The sequence below is a fragment of the Zingiber officinale genome, chromosome 8A (assembly GCF_018446385.1).
Source record: "Zingiber officinale cultivar Zhangliang chromosome 8A, Zo_v1.1, whole genome shotgun sequence".
NCBI lineage: Eukaryota > Viridiplantae > Streptophyta > Magnoliopsida > Zingiberales > Zingiberaceae > Zingiber > Zingiber officinale.
Window position 1 is genome coordinate 4,592,216 of NC_056000.1, and position 17,549 is coordinate 4,609,764.

Sequence of the window (17,549 nt, forward strand, 5' to 3'; positions counted from 1 at the left end):
AGTCGAGATTTTAAACCTTGGTGTCAATAGGCATGTCAAAATTAGACCCGACTGTCGTTGTATTTGAAACTAACTTGGTGGGTAATTCAAGGCAGTGGTGGGTCGATATTTGTGCCACACGACACATTTGCTCTAACAAGTCTCAGTTTTCAACTTACACCCTAGTTAATGGGAGAAAACTAATCATGGGCAATTCTGCAACTTCCAACATTGTTGGTCTTGGCAAGGTAGTACTGAAGATGACGTCAAGCAAAGAAGTGACCCTAATCGATGTGCTTCATGTTCCCGACATCCGAAAAAATCTAGTGTGGGCTCTTGTCAAAGTTGGTTTCAAGCTAGCGTTTGAGTCAAATAAGTATGTATGGATAAAAATGGTCAATTCATGGTAGAGGGCCTATGGAGAACGGTCTATTTAAAATGAATATAATGGTTGTACACTATGAATTCAATGGCAATAAAATTATAAATTCTGCTTATTTGATCGAGTGTTCTAATTTATGGTGTGTTAGACTTGGACATGTAAATTATAATACTTTGCAACGACTTGTGAATTTAAATTTATTGTCAACATTTAATGTTGACCCAACACATAAATGTAAAATATGTGTTAAGCTAAAATGACAAAGTTATCTTACCATTCAGTGGAAAGATGCACGACCCCTCTAGAATTAATTCACAGTGACATGTGATTTAAAATTCATGCAAACTAGAGAAGATAAAAAGTACTTTGTTACTTTCATTGATGAAAGCACTAGATATTGTTATATGTATCTATTAAAAGGCAAAGATCAAGCTTTAGATGCATTTAAAAATTATAAGAATGAAGTTGAGAATCAACTCGGTCAACGAATTAAAAGAATTCGAGTGATAGATGAGAAGAATATGATGGTCCATTTGATGGATTTTGTTCAAAATCTGGCATTATTCATCAAACGATAACCCTTTACTCTCCTCAATCAGATGAGATTATCAAGCGTAAAAACCAAACTCTTAAAGAAATGATGAATATTATGTTGATAAGTTCGGGGGGGGGGGGGGGGTTATTTTATTAACAAACTATATTCTAAATAAAATCCCTCGCAAAAGGAAAGATAAAACTCCTTATGAGTTATAGAAGGGTCATAAGCCTTCTATAGATCTGAAAGTGTGGGAGTGTTTGGCTAAGGTGGAAATACCTAAGCCAAAGCAAATCAAAATAGGACCAAAGATAATTGATTGTATTTTTATTGGATATGTCAATAATAGTAGTACATATTAATTTTTAGTGCACAAATCAACAGTTCTTGATGTACATGTTGGAACAACAATTGAATCAAAGAATATTATATTTTTTGAAGATATCTTTCCTTGTAAAGATAGGAACGAAGAAAGTTCAAATAAAAGAACTTATGAAACTGCGAATATGGATAATCTTAATCTTAGAAATAATGAAGAACCAAGACACAGTAAGAGAGCCAAAATAGTAAATTCATTTTGTCCTGATTTCATGACTTATATGTTGGAAAATGAACCAAGATCAAGTCTCAAGGCTCCCTTTTGAAAAGAAGTCATCAATAGTGAAATAAATTCCATCATACAAAACTATAATTGAGAATTGGTAGATATTCCACTTGGAATCAAGCCTTTAGGATGTAAATGGATCCTAAAGAAGAAATATAAGACTGATGGAACTATTGAATAGTACAAGGCAAGACTAGTGGAAAAGGGATTCAAACAAAAGGAAGACCTTGACTTCTTTGATACCTATTTACCAGTAACAAGGATCACATCCATTCAAGTACTCATTGCTATTGATGCAATACATAATCTTGAGATACATCAAATAGATATGAAAACAGCCTTTCTAAATGGTGAATTAGAAGAAGAAATATATATGAAGCAACCTGAAGGATCTGTGGCTGTAGGACAAGAAAATAAGGTGTGTAGACTCGTGAAGTCAGCATATGGATTAAAAGAAGCACTGACACAGTGGCACGAGAAATTTAACAAAACTATGATGTCAAATGGATTTAAAATAAACAAGTGCAATAAATGCATATATATCAAAGGCACACGACACACCTAACTCGTTTGTCATTATCTGTATGATATACTCATCATGGATAGTAATCATGATATAATAGGACTACTAAAAAGATGTTGACCAAGAACTTTAATATGAAAGATATGAGTACAGCGGGCGTTATACTCAGATTAAGATTGATAAGACATTAGATGGAATTATCCTTTCACAGTCTCATTATATTGAGACTGTACTAAGAAAATTTAATGCATATGATCTTTCTCCTGTAAAAACATCGATCAACTTAAGCTTGCATTTGGCTAAAAACCATGGTGAACCTGTATCCCAATTAGAATATTCGACGATAATTGGCAGTTTAATGTATATCACTAACTGCACACGTATGGATATTGCACAGTCAACAAATTAAGTATATTTACAAGTAATCCAAATGATGACCATTGAAAGACATTAATAAGGGTTCTTAAATATTTAAGATACACTTTAGAGTGTGGATTACACTATATGAGATATCCAACAGTACTAGAAGGCTATTGTGATGCAAATTGGATATCTGATACAAAAGACTTTAAATCCACCAGTGAATATGTATTTACCATTGGTGGTGGAGCAGTGTCCTGGAAATCCATGAAACAAACGCGCATAGCTCGATCGACCATGGAATCTGAGTTAATAAAGCCGCAGAAGAAGCTGAATGGCTTCGTAACCTCTTAGAAGATATCCCATGTTGGGATAAGCCAGTGTCTGTCGTGATGATATATTGTGATAATCATTCGGCAATTGCAAGAGCACAAAATAGCATGTATAATGGTAAGTCACGACATATTCGTCAACGACACAATAACATTAGGCAGTTGATCTCTAACAGAATTATCTATTATGTCAAATCGAAAGATAACTTAGCGGATCCATTTACAAAAGGTTTGAATAGAAATCAAATATGTTGCACATCAAGAGGAATGAGATTAAAAATCTACAAATAAGAACATTCATAGTAGTAACCTAACCTTGTTAATTGGAGATCCTAAGATCTTGTTTCAATGGGACAATGAAATTATGAAAATTCGTGTAAGCACTTGGACTATTTCCCCTCTCATTCCTAGGATAGAAATGTACTACCTATAATATATAGTGAGGTTAAGTTATAAACTATTAATAGCTCTTATACTTGAAAAAATAGAGTATGGTAGGATACTCTTTATAGGAGGTCACTTATATAAGTGTGAAGATGGACTACTTCAATGAAATACTTATGAATTCAAAATGTTGTCCATAGCCAAAACAAACAAAACAATGAGAACCATAAAGAAGTGAGAAATGTTATTGTGTAGGTACCATTGTCTTAGTTTACACGAACGGCTAAGTAGTTCAAGACATCACGTTCACTACGCAGACAATCTACCTCTCCTTAAGTGATAACATGCATACATTAATTTTCATTCATGTGGGGGATTATTGGAAATTTAATGCGAATGAGAAATTAAATCTAGATCGTTGGGTTAAGATTGACAAATCTTGCTCATCCAACTTGAAAGGTTTAAGTGCCTCTTCATTGGTTCAATCTGAACCATTAATTTCAAAAAAGAAGGCATCTAACGAAGAGGTATTATGTCTCTTGGGAAGGGATGCAATCTAGACCATCCAATTCAAGTTTGATGGATGGGATGTAATTGAACAAGAGGTTCTTATACCCTTTTATTTGGTATAAATAAGACCCCTCACATTCTCATTTTTCATTCTAATAAAAAGCAAAGCAAGCATTGCATTCCATTCTTGCATTTAGAGAGTTCAAGATGCTTCTTCAATTCGGAGGTCTTGCAATTTGCAGTGTTGCTATTGCAAGATAAAGTCGTTGTATCTTGGGAGATGACTGTCGTGTTCCGTGAGCGTCGTGTGCGGGGTAAATTCGTCTTAAAGAGATAGAGTCCAACTCTAGCCTCGATTTCGCCAAAGCGGTGTTATACTGTTATTTTGCCCATGCTCGGATTACACAACTACCAGACCCAACACAATTTACTCCAAATCATTTAGGAATGGAACAGGATCTCATTTGAAATCAATTTGGAAAATTCTTAAATAAAGTTCAATAATGATGGCATAAAATTCATGCAATAAACCACAAATAGTTGGGACAAGCACGATGGCGACAATATTGATGAATGTGTTAGTGATAGTAGAATAAAGATAATTGGATTAATTGATTCATTGCTATGTAATTGCATACTATGAGTAATTTTTTCATATAATTACTAGATTGCAATAAAAGATTCTAATAGTGATACTATTTTAGCAATAGATACTAATTTTCCTCTATATTGCTTCTGCGCAAAGAAACTCACTTTTGCACAGAATGAATTTCAAATCCAAGCATGAAAAAAATCAAATGTGTGTTTTTTTTATTTTTATCTTAGACAAATAAAATTTTAAAACTTTTTCATTCCCTCATTCCTTCCATCAAAGGAATAATTGAACAAAATCTTCACTCTTTTTTCCCTAATTGCTTCCTTCTTTTGTAGGAAATAGAGGTTTGATTGAAAAATTAAGAGTTGGTTTATGCAATTAAAATGGACTACAAAAAATAAATTTAATAAGAAATAAATTAAATTCTAAGATTCTAAAAGCCAAAATAAATTCTACAAGTATTGAAGAAATTATTTTAATTAGTTTACAAGGGCTGAAAATTAATAACTTCATTTAAAATTATTTCTAGATTAACTATGAGGTGAACTACTAATTAATAAGCTTTTAAAGCTTAGTAAATTTTTTCCTAAAACCTAGGAATTGATATATAGGGATTTAAAGGTGGTTGGGGATGACCTATATAAATGTCTCATGAACTGAGACATATAGAAATTAAGAGAGATATAATGTAAGTGTGCTACAAGACCTTGCAAAAAAACCTTGGCCATCATCACTGCTCACCTCCCTCATTGTGTCATCAACCCCCTTATGGGTATTCAACCATCTCCTTCTCATTCATCATTTAGAAAAGTGGATACTCTCTCCTCTTGCGGATGGTAGCACCTCTTCACCAGGACAAGTGCTCTAGGCCATGTAAATATAGAGATTGATCATCTTCCCGTGAGTAGCTTCCACGAGGTATTATACTAATTGAAAAAATGGTTTTTAAATTTGTATTTAATCCTAACATACATTGCAGGTGAAGAAAATTTAAATTTGTCAAGTTTTCGCCATGTTGCAAGATCTTCCCCTCGGCAATCTCAACAAAATCCTATGCCAAACTTAACATTGTTGCCACTATTAAAGATCTCAAAGAACATCCTAGATTAGGAAAATTTCCATTTACAGTTCCACGTTGTTAGGTGCAATGCCACTTTCAAGTTGAGTGAGATTCAAGACTACAAAAATATTTAAAGAATTGAACGCTCATGTTTTGAAGTATTTAGTATACAAAGTTTTGCAAATAAATAAATTACACTATTCTTTTCTTAAAAACCATTAAAAACAAATTAGCAATACTAATATACAATGATTGGGTTTTCAATAACTGATGCCCATTCATTAATTTCTTCATTGAACTTATTATTAAACATCTTTTGTATACTCTTAAGTGTCCTCTGATGAATGAATCATATGAACAATCATATAACATCACACAACAACTATGATTAACCCTTTGGATTACAAATGTCTAATATATTCACAAAGTAAGCATATTTGTCCAGTTTGTCAACTCTGAAAATTTACAATTATACAGTAATGGAAAGTAATTCAGAAATTAAAGTTAAACTATTATAATACAAAAGAATTAGAAATATAGGTCGCAGCGTAATTAATGTTTAATAATAGATTTCTAAGTTATTCACTATGTTTATCTGGCCCCAGCTAGCACTAAAAAGTTATGTTTGCTGACATATATATTGCAGGCTTGCTTCTCAAAACCTTAGATACTTAAGAGAGCTCCTGAAAGAAAATTGACGTATCAAAATAGAGGTGTGCACATTACAAGCACTTTTTATAGAGATTAGGACAAGTTGCCAAGTCAGACTATCCTACATCAGGATATTGTATCTTTTGATGGAAAGTTGCCAATTGTACTCTGAAAATAAGCAACTATCCATACTGTTTCAAAATGACTAGTGATCTAGGTGCCCATAAACACACTGAGCAAGCATAAAACATTGAAATAGAAAAGTTATGGTTGCAATTATGTTCTTATATAACATGCATTGACAAGATGATATACATCCTCCATCTTGAGGGAAAGTGTCGCGTATATATGAAATTGAATTATTGACATACAAGTAGAGGATTAAGTGCAAATAGGAAAAAGTTAAATGGGCTGTGAAAATGCTGGTTAAATATGGAAACTAAAGAAAAAAATAAATGAGAAATAATGAATAGATGCAATTGTTAGTAATAGTGCCATAAACACAATGGGAGGCCTTAAATTTAAACACGCAAGATGTGTTTTTAAACTATAAACCTAGTCGCTCTCTCTGCTTTCTCTCTTGTATCATGTCATCGTTGTCATGTCATACCCCTCATTCAAACACTAGCACCTCTACACTATGACAAGATCCCAAGCCATGTGAACAAGTAGAGTGTTGGTGCGGGTAGCACTAACGGTCTAACCTAGGTTTTGATGAATGACAAATAGGTTAAGTTAGTTTTGTTGTTGACTGACACTTTGATCGAGTGTGCAGGGGAAGTCCAGACAGGTCGACGGGCTGACCGGATGTCTGGCATGAAGTCCAGCTAGATCGACGGGCTGACCGGATAGCTGGCGAGAAGTCCAAGCGGGTCGACGGGCTGACCGGACGCTTGGCGAGAAGTCCAGCTAGGTCAACGGGCTGACTAGATAGCTGGCGAGAAGTCCAGACGGGTCGACGGGCTGACCGGACGTCTGGCAGGTAAGTGAGGTAAGTCACTGGAGGGGAGTGACTGCGAGGACGCGTTCCCGGGAAGGGAACATTAGGCGTCGATCCGGCTTAGATCCATTTCGGATATCTAAGTCGAGATCGTGACTAGATTCCGGTCTCGGAAAGACGGAATCTAAGTCATATTTTTACTATTAATTCTATTTCATAAATTGTGCTAACAATCTGTGTTGCAGAATACATATGTGCCTCGGACTAACTCGTTTTGCAGAAAGGAAGTTTCGAAGGAAGGTCCGCCGGAATCAAGGGGCGCCGGAGGTGAATTTTATCCAGCCGAGTCGTCGCCACGTGGAGTGATTACATCACATTCCAGGCGCCCGGAAGGAATCCAGGCGCCCGGAGCAGCATATAAAAGAAGCCCCAGGGATGGAGCTTCTTCAATAATCAATCTGAGAACTCTTCTACTGCTGGTCCTGCTGCTCTACGTTCCTGCGACGCCAACAAAGCTCCGACACAGTGCTCCTTCGGTTTTTAGTTAATTTCTTTGTCGATATTACTTTGTTTCACTAGCATTTCCTGTATTCATTTTGTAATTATATTCGAATTGCTAGTGATTGCCCAACGAAAGTGGTCAAGGACCACGGGCCTTCGAGTAGGAGTCGTCACAGGCTCCGAACGAAGTAAAAACAACTGTGTTCATTTACTTTTCCGCTGCGTAGTTTTACTCGACTTTTCGAATCGATATTCACCCCCCCCTCTATCGAACGATCACGGTCCTACAAGTGGTATCAGAGCAGGTACCGCTCTGATTTGGTGTAACCACCAATCAGACTGGGGGTGAAATTTTTTTTTCCTTTTTTGTTTTCAGTTCGACGCTTAATTCTAAAACTGGTGTATCATTACTTTAATATTTTTTAATTAATCTAAATTAGTGCAACACGAATCTAGATTTTTACTACTATTTTTTCTCTCTTCCCGCACTACTAATCCAAGACCAAGTCTTGGGATTTTTTGTTTCTTCTCTTTCGTCTGTGCGCAGGACTAAAATGTCTCAGACAGAAGGATTCAGCACAGTACGACCTCCACTCTTCAACAGGGACGATTTTCCGTACTGGAAAAAGCGGATGGAGGTTTACCTCAAAACAGACTTCGACCAGTGGATGAGCATTACGAGACCCTACAAAATTCCAGTGGACAACTCCGGGAATCTACTGGATCATGAAGACTGGACAGCATACTTGAAGAAAAAGGCATCAACAGAAAATAAAGCGATCAACACTCTACAGTGTGGATTGACAAGAGAAGAACTGAACAAAGTCGGTCCACACAAAAACGCTAAAGAGCTATGGGACAAATTGATCGAACTGCACGAGGGAACAAGCGACGCCAAGGTAACAAAACGAGACCTGCTTTTAAATAAAATTTTTAATATAAAAATGCAGGAAGGTGAAACGGCGAATCAGCTCCACGCAAGAATCAAGGACATCCTTAACGGGCTTCATGTGATAGGCCACCAGATGGAAAATAGAGACTTAATAAGGTACGCATTAAATGCTTTTCCACGTAATAGTTTGTGGGCATCAATCGTAGATGCCTACAAAATTTCTAAAAATCTTTCTAAATTAAAATTAGATGAGCTTTTCTGTGAATTAGAATTACATGAACAAACTAATCTTGAGCCGAAAAAGGTATAGCTTTATTTGCGGGTTCCTCCAAAGAAGAAGAGCAAGCTGAGTATGAAGAAGATCCCGACCAAGACTCAAGATGAAGAACACACGTGAACTGGTAAGAAAAATGTTCACTAGAGAAAAAGGAGCTTCAGACAAAGGACCTTCAAGATCGGTTCTCCTCGGATCGAAAGAGCGTGACTTGCTTGGTGACAAAAGGGACATTACAAGAATGAATGCCCCGAAGTTCGATAAACCAAGCCAACCAAAAGAAGGCCCTCAAAGCAACGTGGGACGACTCCTCGGACGAATCGGAGGAAGAAGAGCGGAAACATCGAGCCACCTCGCACTGATGGCCCACGAAGCTGAAACAGAATGAAGACGGGTCTGAACCCGAAACAAGCCACGAGTCCGTACTCGTTTCCGAAGGCCCGAATGAGGTATACTTTAATTTAAACAATAAAATTTTTAAAATTATTTCCTGTTTAAATAGTAAATTAATTAAAATAGAAAATGAAAACAAATCACTTCTTGAGGAAAATCAAGACCTCAAGGAACAAATAAAAAATTCGAATCCAACTCAAGATCTAACACTTGAGGAGGAGAATTTATCATTAAAAAATGAAATAAACAATTTAAAGGAGATGTTAGAAAAATTCACAACAAGATCAAAAAATCTAGACTTAATCCTAAATAATCAAAAGGCATGCTATAATAAAACCGGACTAGGATATAAGTCGAATTCAAATAAAACCTTCAAATCATTAATAACCCAATCAACCAATCTAGCTTGGGTTCCGAAAGCGTGCTTAACCACGCAAATAGGACTTAATCAATATTATATACCTAAAGAAAAAATACATTATATAGACTCGAATAAACCAAACCAAAATCCAAAATACAAACCTAAATTAAATTCAAAATCTAAACACCTTAATCAACAAAATAATCACCAAGTTAACTATAACTATAAAAGGAATCGACACAAACCTAAAACCAAAATTTAAATTAATGGCCAATAATTCAGGGGGAGGCTCCAGAATAGCTGGCACCTCCAAAACTAACTTACCCGACAAGGTAACAAACAAACTAACCTCGGCAGGTAATTGGGATTAGAGACCAAGTTTAACTGAATCGTATGGGTGAAGTTTTTGGATGATAGTACGTTAGGGAAGCTGGCATCGCATGTCCAGAAAGATATGGCTTCGATCGTGCATTTGGGAACTGGCCGAAGCTACCCTTAAATGAATCTAACCAATTAGACCAAGTACTAAGCTCGTGGATAGGACTATTCGGAAAATCTCGAAAGGTTGGTTACTTCTAATGACGTCCATGTGACTCACCAAGCTTAAGTTTATCAGAAGATTGCTATTGTGGAAACCAAAGCTAAATCAATCAACACAAGTTAAACAAAACTCCACAATTAAATCGATTTCATCTCACAAAATCATAGGATTCACGATTGATAATATAGATCGGGTGAGATGAATAAGGCTTAAATTTTAATTTTAAACTTAAAAATTAATTTCAAAATTTTAATTTTAAACTTAAAAATTAATTTCAAAATTTTAATTTTAAACTTAAAATTTTGTCTGGTCATAAATAAAAAGACTAACGTTAAATCCTACTTACTGTAGGAAACCAAGTGGATTTTGGACAGTGGTTGCTCCAAACATATGACTGGAGATCACACCAAGTTCACTCAACTCACTTACAAAAGCTTAGGAACAGTTGCCTTTGGAAACAACGGCAAACTCAAGGTAATTGGTATAGGTAATATTGAATTAAAAATAGACTTTATAATTACAAATGTTTTACTTATTGAAAATTTTAAATACAACCTTCTGAGTATAAGTCAATTATGTGATACTAGGTATAAGGTTAAATTTCTATCCACAGAGTGTTTAATCAAACATCTAGATACTCCCGCCATAAGCCTAAAAGGTTTTAGAAAAGACAACATCTATGCCATCAACTTAACCACTTCTTCCATTAAGTGTTACTTAACACAAAAAGAAGAAACATGGTTATGGCATAGAAGAATGTCTCACACCAACTTTCGAAATATAAGTAAACTAAATGGACTTGTGAGAGGCTTACCAAAATTACCTAACTTAGATTCAACCAAGGTCAAATTGACCCAACCTTGTTTGTTAAATCATTAAATACAGACATATTTATTGCACAAATATATGTAGATGATATAATATTTGGTTCAACAAATTCAGATTTTTTAGAGGAATTTATTAATCTAATGGAAAAAGAATTTGAAATGAGCCTAGTAGGAAAATTAACTTATTTCTTAGGATTACAAATCAAACAAACAAATGAAGGAAATTATATTTATCAACACAAATACACTAAAGAATTACTTAAAAAATTCGGGATGGAAAATACAAAAGAAATAAAAACACCCATGCAATAAATGAAAATATAGAATGCAAATGGAAAATCAGTTGACTTAAAATATTATAGGAGTCAATAGGTAGTCTACTGTACTTAACTTTGACCCGATATTTTATTTGCGGTTAGTATGTGCGCAAGATACTTGTGCTAAGGAATCCCATTTGACACAAGTTAAAAGAATTTTAGATATCTTAAAGGAACAACAAATGTAGGAATTTGGTATCCTAGGACGATAATTTTGAACTAATAGGGTATTCGACTCGGATTATCTTTGGATGTAAATTAGACCATGAAAGCCTGAGTGGCGGATGCAATTATTAGGTTCATCACTTGTTATGGTTTAGTAGAAAGCAACATTGTGTTGCTCATCTACTGTTGAGTCGAATCATAGCTATAGGTGAATGTGTTGCATGATTATTATGGATGATCGCACTAAAAGATTTCAACTTAAACATCACAAATGTAAAAGTATTAATTGACAATATAAGTTCAATTAACTTAACCAAGAACCCCGTGCATCATTCAAGAACCAAACATATTGAAATTAGCACCACTTTATCGGGGATCATATTACTAAAGGTGATATTGAACTCAAATACATTGAGTCCAAATCAAATTTAGGTGACATTTTCACAAAACCACTCCCGAAAGTGAGTTTAGCAACTTACGTCGAAAATTAGGGATGTGCTTTCAATAGACTAGGATTTTTTAAAATTGTTTTCAAAATAAATGTTTTCAAATTATAAGTTAAACTTGTTTGTTTTCAAAACTTTCCTATTTTTAGTTTTTCAAAAACAGTTTTGGCCTTAGACTAGTTTTGAATCCTTAGAAAGCATGTACCCATAGGACTAGTTTTTGAGCATCTCACCAACACCTTAGGTTTACCTTTCTTGTGTTTGACAAACATAGAAAGGGGTGAGATGCATAGGCCAACTGTCTGGCCTTAAGATGCTTATTTCAGTGCATCAGTATACAAATCAGACAGTAATCAGATTAAGATCATCAGTCAAGTCAAACACTGACTGTTTATAATCACCTTAATCTGACTAACCAAGTGAAAGTTACTATCTTCTGATAGTTAGTTAGTACCTAATTGGTTAGACAGCTGTTTAAATTTAAGTATCAAGTTCAGGGGGAGAAATTAATTAAAATTCTGTGTGTTTGAAAAATGCTTTTTAAAACTAACTTATGTTTGAACATTAGTTTACAAAAAGTTAAAGTTTGAAAAATGATTTAAAGTTGACTATTGCAAATTTAAACTTATTCAGCTTTGTAACATATGCTTGAAAATTAAACTTTCCAAATTTAACTTTTATCAAATTAGCCTTAAAAATTTATTTTGGCAAATTTAATCTTACTTGTTTAATTTTTGCTTTGTTTTGAAAAATTGAAGTTGAAAATTTATTTTTTTTGAAAAGTAAATGTTACTTAAACTTGAAAAGAAAATTTGAAAAACCTGATTTAAAAATTTTACACGCTTGAAAAGTTAAACTTGATTAACTTTAAATTTATACTTGTCTCCCCTAAGTCAATTTGATTTTTTTACTTAGATTTAAAAATTGTACTTTTATCTTTGAATTTTGAACCAAACTCAGATATTTTTTCAAGATTAGCTGTGTTTTTTTATGGTAACTCTACACTATGATTGCTTACCCTTGTTTTTTTTTATGAATGCCAAAGGGGGAGGGTTAGGTGGTTAAGTTAGATAAACCAAAATTGAAAACACTAAAACTAACTTTAAAACCGATGTACCTGTTTTTTGCGTTCTTTCACTAACTTAACGGTTGTCATAAAGGGGAGATTGTTGGTGCGGGTAGCAAACGGTCCAACCTAGGTTTGATGAATGACAAATAGATTAAGTTAGTTGTTGTCTGACACTTTGATCGAGTGTGCGGGGAAGTCCAGACAGGTCGGCGGGCCGTATGACACGAAGTCCGGCTAGGTCGACGGGCCGGATAGGTGGCGAGAAGTCAAGCGGGTCGACGGTGGCCGGACGCTAGCGAGAAGTCGGCTAGGTCGACGGGTGACTAGATGGTGGCGAGAAGTCGAGACGGTCGACGGTGGCCGGACGTCAGCGGTAAGTGAGGTAAGTGGCTGGAGGAAGTGAGCTGAGGGGCGTTCGGGAAGGGAACATTAGGCGTCGATCCGGCAGATCCATTTCGGATATCTAAGTCGAGATCACGACTAGATTCGGTCTCGGAAAGATGGAATCTAAGTCATATTTTACTATTAATTCTATTTCATAAATTGTGCTATGATACGTGTTCGAGAATCATATGTGCCTCGGATTAACTCATTTTGCGGAAAGGAAGTTTCGGAAGCAGAGGTCCGGGCCGGAAGGATCGGCGCGGAGGTGAATTTTATCGGTAAGTCGTCGCCACGTGGAGTTCGCCGATTAGACCTACCACGTCGCACGGGGCCTGAAAGGGATCGAGCGCCGGGCGGCGTATAAAAGAAGCCCCAGGGATGGAGCTTCTTCAACAATCAATCTGAGAACTCTTCTACTGCTGGTCCTGCTGCTCTACGTTCCTGCGACGCCAACAAAGCTCCGACAAAGTGCTCCTTCGGTTTTTAGTTAATTTCTTTGTCGATATTACTTTGTTTCACTAGCATTTCCTGTATTCATTTTGTAATTATATTCGAATTGCTAGTGATTGCCCAACGAAAGTGGTCAAGGACCACGGGCCTTCGAGTAGAAGTCGTCACAGGCTCCGAACGAAGTAAAAACAACTGTGTTCATTTACTTTTCCGCTGCGTAGTTTTACTCGACTTTTCGAATCGATATTCACCCCCCCTCTATCGAACGATCACGGTCCTACATAGAGATGGAGCAAATTTTTATGCACGAAGGTACCAACATTATTCAAAAAAAAAAAAATTTGTTCCTTCTCAGCTTGATCTAAGTTCACAGGGTAAAACAAACGTGTAAATATTTAAAATGATCATTATTGTTGCATTGTGTAGTTTCTACCATTACAACAATACAATTAAGTTTAAATGATATTCTGATCTCTGAGCATAAGTCAACCTTAACCCCTCGAGCTGTGTGGACAAGTAGAGTTCATGCAAATTTTGGTGCAACTACCATGAATGTATTAACATTATTCAAAAAATAATTTTATTTTGTGTTCCTTTTCAATTTGATCTATGCTCACAAACTAAAGTAAACATGTAAAAAAAATTAAAACAATCATGTTTGTTATGGTTAAAATCTTCCTTAATCACAACACCAAGTGTTAGATTAAGAAAATGTGGAACCGCCACATCAGTGCCCCCTAGAACCTGTCCCACGGATATGGAGGGAGGTAACATAGTTGAAAGCGCATGGCCAAGCCATTAACCCCAGGTAATGATACCCCGAGGATCGAACCCTGGACCTCTCGGTCACGAAACCATGCGCCCCCAGTTGTGCTACGCCCTAGGGACACCAAGTATTAGATTAAGGTTTTGGTTTGTTATATAAAAGTATATAATTTTGTGTCTTTCCTAAAAGCTTAAACCATTAGGATTCGACATAGCAAGCAAATCTTATCAAAAAAGAAAACAGCCTCATTATTCTGATTTACTCTGTAAGATCCAAGACAAATCCCACCTAAAGAACGAATAAGTGTTAAGACTAAGATTTTGACTGGTGAAACAAAAATATACAATTTTGTTACTTTCCTAATAGCTTAAAACCATTAGGATTTGGTATTCCAAGTAAAATCTAATCAAAAAAAACAACATGATCAAGAAGATACAAAAATATTGGGGGAAAAATCATTATCAATCAATATATATGTACCCTTTCTAGCCTGCGTAAGAGGTATGTTTTGAATTGACGAACACCACGCATACTTGATGTAGGATCCAGATTATGGGCCTTCTCAAATGCATGAAAACGACCTTGATCAGAAAGAAAAAAAAACAATTCCCATCAATCATATAAGATTTCAAAAAGATTATGCAGAATAGTATGGAAATGTTAGCAATTTGAAATTTTATTAACCACCAAAGAAAAATAAACTCACTATCTTGGAGAAAGTCTAGGTGGCATTCATCAGTTAGTAAGCGATAGAAAAGGAGAAACAAAAGTCAGTACTACCAGACACTCTAGTTATCCCAAATTCCCTTGCCCTTTAGTTTTATGTTGGTCATTGTCCCCTAGGCTATCCTACAAAACTGAAGGTATTGAATCCACGGAGGTTATGGGAATTAGATGGCATGTTTGAAAAATTAAAATACAGGACTTTAATATCTTGAGAACTAATTCAATGATGATATACCACATAGCTCAAACGAGAAGATAAGTGAACGAATGCAGTCCTACATACATTGAGTATGCGAAAACCGCTTAAAGATCTTGAGCAACCCTCCAGGCAAGATCAAAGGTCAAAAGCTAGATAATGTATATAGATACTGCACCGGCATAGTTGAGTGCTCTATGTTTAGAAAATATAGAGGAACAACGAAATTTACGTTTGCTATATCGCAACATCACACTTTGCACATCATCAAGAACAATATACGAGCTAAGCTCGGAGTAAGGTGGAGTTTTTACAGAGATAGGCGACGCGAGGATTATCCTGCTCGATCTCGTTGGCCACGCGAAGGATGGGAACGATCGAAGCGAGGGAAGCGGGGACGAGCTCACTGTCGGCTGGGGCCGGTGGGGCGGGCGCATCCTCCTCCTGCTGCACGTCATGCGTGGTCTGTATCCGTGTCATCTTCCTCGATAACGTCCTCCCCATCTTAGGCCCGCCGGAGGTCTCCCCTCCGCCTGTTGCCGGCTGCTTGCCGCTGCTCGCCATCTCCGTACGCCCTTTACCTTTTCCCTTTCTTCTTCCTCTTGCTCCTTGGGTTTCTTCTGGTTCCAAGAGAAAGAGATCAAGGGTGAGACGGCGGGCATTCTCGCTATATGTATTGGATCGGTTCCTTCGATCGATCAGAAGGCTACTCGGCGATCCTTTTTCTGCTTTTTGGCGGAAGATTAGCTTCTTTTGCTTTTTTCTTGTCGCCGATCTCAACTTTTTACGGGGTAAAGAGTTGTGGCATTGGGGTTGGAGTATCCAAGCAAGGAATGAGGTAAAGCGAAAGAAAAGAAAAAGAGAAAGATAGGAGACGGGAAGAAGAATTGTGTCAGTGGAAGTGATAGTGGACGGGAGGAGGTGGATCAGTATAAGAATGCATTAAATATTGCGGTCGACAACTTAATCAATTAGTTAGTGATGAGGTTTCCGTTTCGGCACGGTAAGAATAGATCCCTTACCCTTTGCATGCAGTTAAATCAAAACGAGTTAAATTATTTAAAGTATATATATATAAATAATCGAGTGACAAATTTAATTTCGATTTATCTTAGAGTTGACTATATGAGTATTTTTATGTTATTAAACTCTAATTTTAACTGTATTATGATCTATATTTAAATAATAATAATAAAAATATTCTCCAGAAACATATTTGTCTTTTTAATTTACTTCTCTAGATATATGATTATGGGGCAAGTCGTATGGGATGTTCGGTGTTAGTATATAATATTTTATAGAAATATATATGTAAATAAATTTTATATTATTTTATTATTACTAAATAAGTATTTTTTATCTTTTTCTTCCTCATTTTATGTGTATATTTATCATAGTTTTATATCATCTAATCGGAACATTTATTGTTCATATAAGTACATGTCCATATCATATTAAACATGTCTCTCGAAATTTTTCCTAAATAGATATAACTTTGATTTTCTCTTTAATGTTCTAATTTCTTATTCTGTCCATTCTCGTATGTCCACGCATCCACATTAACATCCTCATCTCTGCAACTTTCATCTTCTGTTTATATGCTTGAGTCATAGTTCAATATTCAGTGTCATATAACATAATAGGTTTAACAACCATTTTATAGAACTTTTTTTTTAAGTTTTAAAGATACTTACGATCACATAAAACACTTGATGTTCTCCTTCATTCCAATCATCATATGTGTATTCTAGTAAGGCATCTCTCTCAACCCCTAGGGCTTAGCGCAGACGATGGGCGTATGGTATCTCTGATATAATGGTCAGAGGTCGATTCTTAGGAACTGACGACCTGTGGTTTATCTCACCATACGCCTAAGGCTTATATACTTGTATTTACCTTCCTCATTTTATGTGTATATTTATCATAGTTTTATATCATCTAATCGGAACATTTATTGTTCATATAAGTACATATCTATATCATCTTAAACATGTCTCTCGATGTTTTTTCTAAATAGATATAACTTTGATTTTCTTTTTAATGTTTTAATTTCTTATTCTGTTCATTCTCGTATGTCCACACATCCACATTAATATCCTTATCTCTACAACTTTCATCTTTTGCTCATATGCTTGAGTCATAGTTCAACATTCAGTGTCATATAACATAATAGGTTTAACGGCCATTTTATAATTTTTTAAGTTTAAAGGTATTTTACGATCACATAAAACACTCGATGCTCTCCTTCATTCAACCATCATATATGTATTTTAGTACGACATCTCTCTCAGCCCCCAGGGCTTAGCTCAGACGGTGGGCGTATGGTATCTCTGGTATAATGGTCAGAGGTCGATTCTCAGAAACTGACAACATGTGGTTTATCTCA

The 17,549-nt window shown here is 35.8% G+C and overlaps 1 protein-coding gene across 3 annotated transcripts in view; it reads right to left on the minus strand.

Annotated features, from left to right (window-relative positions):
* The window catches only part of LOC122012025 (callose synthase 7-like), a 68,385-nt gene extending 52,297 nt beyond the window's left edge, over positions 1–16,088 (minus strand). For all 3 annotated transcript variants that reach the window (XM_042568473.1, XM_042568475.1, XM_042568472.1), the window contains exons 1-2: positions 15,478–16,088; positions 14,722–14,822 (exon numbers count right to left, since the gene is read on the minus strand). In XM_042568473.1, coding sequence (XP_042424407.1) covers positions 14,722–14,822; positions 15,478–15,727 — 351 coding nt within the window. In that variant the 5' untranslated portion in view covers positions 15,728–16,088. The remainder of the gene's footprint in view (positions 1–14,721; positions 14,823–15,477) is intronic.
* Between the last annotated feature and the right edge of the window lie 1,461 nt (positions 16,089–17,549).